The 1,764-nt window shown below is 39.0% G+C and overlaps 1 protein-coding gene across 1 annotated transcript; it reads left to right on the top strand.

The window, feature by feature from the left end:
* Positions 1-155: 155 nt before the first annotated feature.
* LOC106510963 (serine/threonine-protein kinase N1) lies at positions 156-1,545 on the top strand (the record flags this gene model as incomplete). Its single annotated transcript, XM_013999698.1, is given in 4 exon segments — positions 156-291; positions 513-597; positions 1,184-1,263; positions 1,473-1,545. Coding segments are annotated over 4 exon segments (374 nt in total), but the record flags the coding sequence as incomplete, so codon positions are not given.
* Between the last annotated feature and the right edge of the window lie 219 nt (positions 1,546-1,764).

Genomic DNA, 1,764 nt, shown 5'->3' with positions numbered 1-1,764 from the left:
TCCTTGTGAACATATGAAAATTTATTATTTTTTCTGGTTAATTTAAGGAGAAACTTATAAGATCTTGATTGTCTTTTAGGGAACAGATTTTCTCACAAAACCAACTTAAAAAAAAGATTTCAGCAGCTTTAAAAACCACACATTTGTTCTTCCAGGCAAGGCGTTCCTTAGAGCCCGGCAGATGAACGTGGACATCGGGACGTGGGTGAGGTTGCTCCGAAACGCCATCCCCACCGTGAACAACTCTGGAAACTACAGCCCGAACGCACACAGCRTAGCTCTAAACTCTGGGTGAGACATACTGCGCATGTTGTCTCACAGCTGGACACGCTGTTCAGAGAACTGCTCTTTATCTGCAGCTCGCACTCCAACCCTCCTCTGACCTTTCTCCTTGTGTTTCCTGGTAAAGAATAAAAGCACACGACGCTTCCCCTGCCCCTCCTCTAACTCTCCTGTTGTGTTGTTTTTCCTGTCGGCCTGTTCGTGTGTGTGTCTGTGTGAAATGTTTTCAGGGAGATCTCAGTGGAGAAGTTGAGTCTGGACAACGACTCTCCCATGAGAGGAGATTACAAGAGAGACACGGACACAAACACTTCGGTGAGGCAGACAGAGAGAGGGGAAATAGGGGAGGTGTGTGATGACCAGCTGTGTTGAACTTTTTTAGGTTTTATTAATTAAAAATGACGCACAATATGAAAAGAGGCTTTTCTCTTTGTCAACGTCAAATTGCGTGACAGATTAAGATTAATTGACTGATGTTTGTTACTTTGATCACCTCGTTTTCTAAGAGTTCAGGTCTTATTGTTAAAGGCAAGTCAAGTTTATTTATGTTGCACATTTCAGTAACTAAGTGCTTTAAATGATGAAAACATAAAAAGGCAGAATAAAGTAAAGAGAAGTTGACTGAAATTAGTGGTTTCAGTTCATTTTATATTATTATTATTATTATTATTGTTATTATTATTATTATAAACAATAAATATATTACCTGGTTTAGATGCGTGTTTGAATGAGCTCCGTTTGGAGAAATAGTTTAATTCTGACCAACAGCTGGTCTGAACACAGCTACAGTCYCATTTGTTTCGTTTTATTTTGAAAGTTTTAGTCATATTTAAGGCAGCACAGTCTCCTTTCCTTTCTGTGTCGTCTCACCTCATCGTGTCTTTTCCTTCCTGTCCAAAAGGACCTGCTGCCAGTCGTCGAGCCCCCCTCCTCCCAAGACCTCACCCCTGACTCCCCTGTCCAAACCCCACCTATCAACAGGTACACACACAGATCAACAGACGGGTTGGAAATTAATTATTTGACACATTATTTTACAAGCTGTGTGCTCATGTTTTAGTTTTTTTCTCCCTGTAGCAAACATTTTGTGATCTGTGAATAAAAATTTGACTCAGTTTGGTTTAAAACTCCAGTTTTTAAAATGTTTTTGACATATTTCTGTGTTACGTTTGATTTTTGCTTTCCATCAGACAGAAGAAAGGTCCTCTGTCCGTTCAGGACTTCAAGCTGATRGCTGTGTTGGGAAGAGGACACTTTGGGAAGGTATAATCTATAAATCGAATTTTATTTGAAGACCAGTTGCTCAGTGAGTCTGGAAATGCTAGAATATTTCAACAATGACAATTTTAGATATGTTTGCTGCTTACAAATTAAATAAATGTAACCTACATTTGAGATATCTGATAACTTTAACCCTCCTGCTGCAGAAAACAAATGTATATTTAAGAGAATGATAAAGGTAAATTTGTTGGAGAAATATGT

Source organism: Austrofundulus limnaeus, unplaced genomic scaffold (assembly GCF_001266775.1).
Source record: "Austrofundulus limnaeus strain Quisiro unplaced genomic scaffold, Austrofundulus_limnaeus-1.0 Scaffold2419, whole genome shotgun sequence".
Taxonomy (NCBI): Eukaryota; Metazoa; Chordata; class Actinopteri; order Cyprinodontiformes; family Rivulidae; genus Austrofundulus; species Austrofundulus limnaeus.
This window is presented reverse-complemented; position numbering and strand designations above follow the sequence as displayed.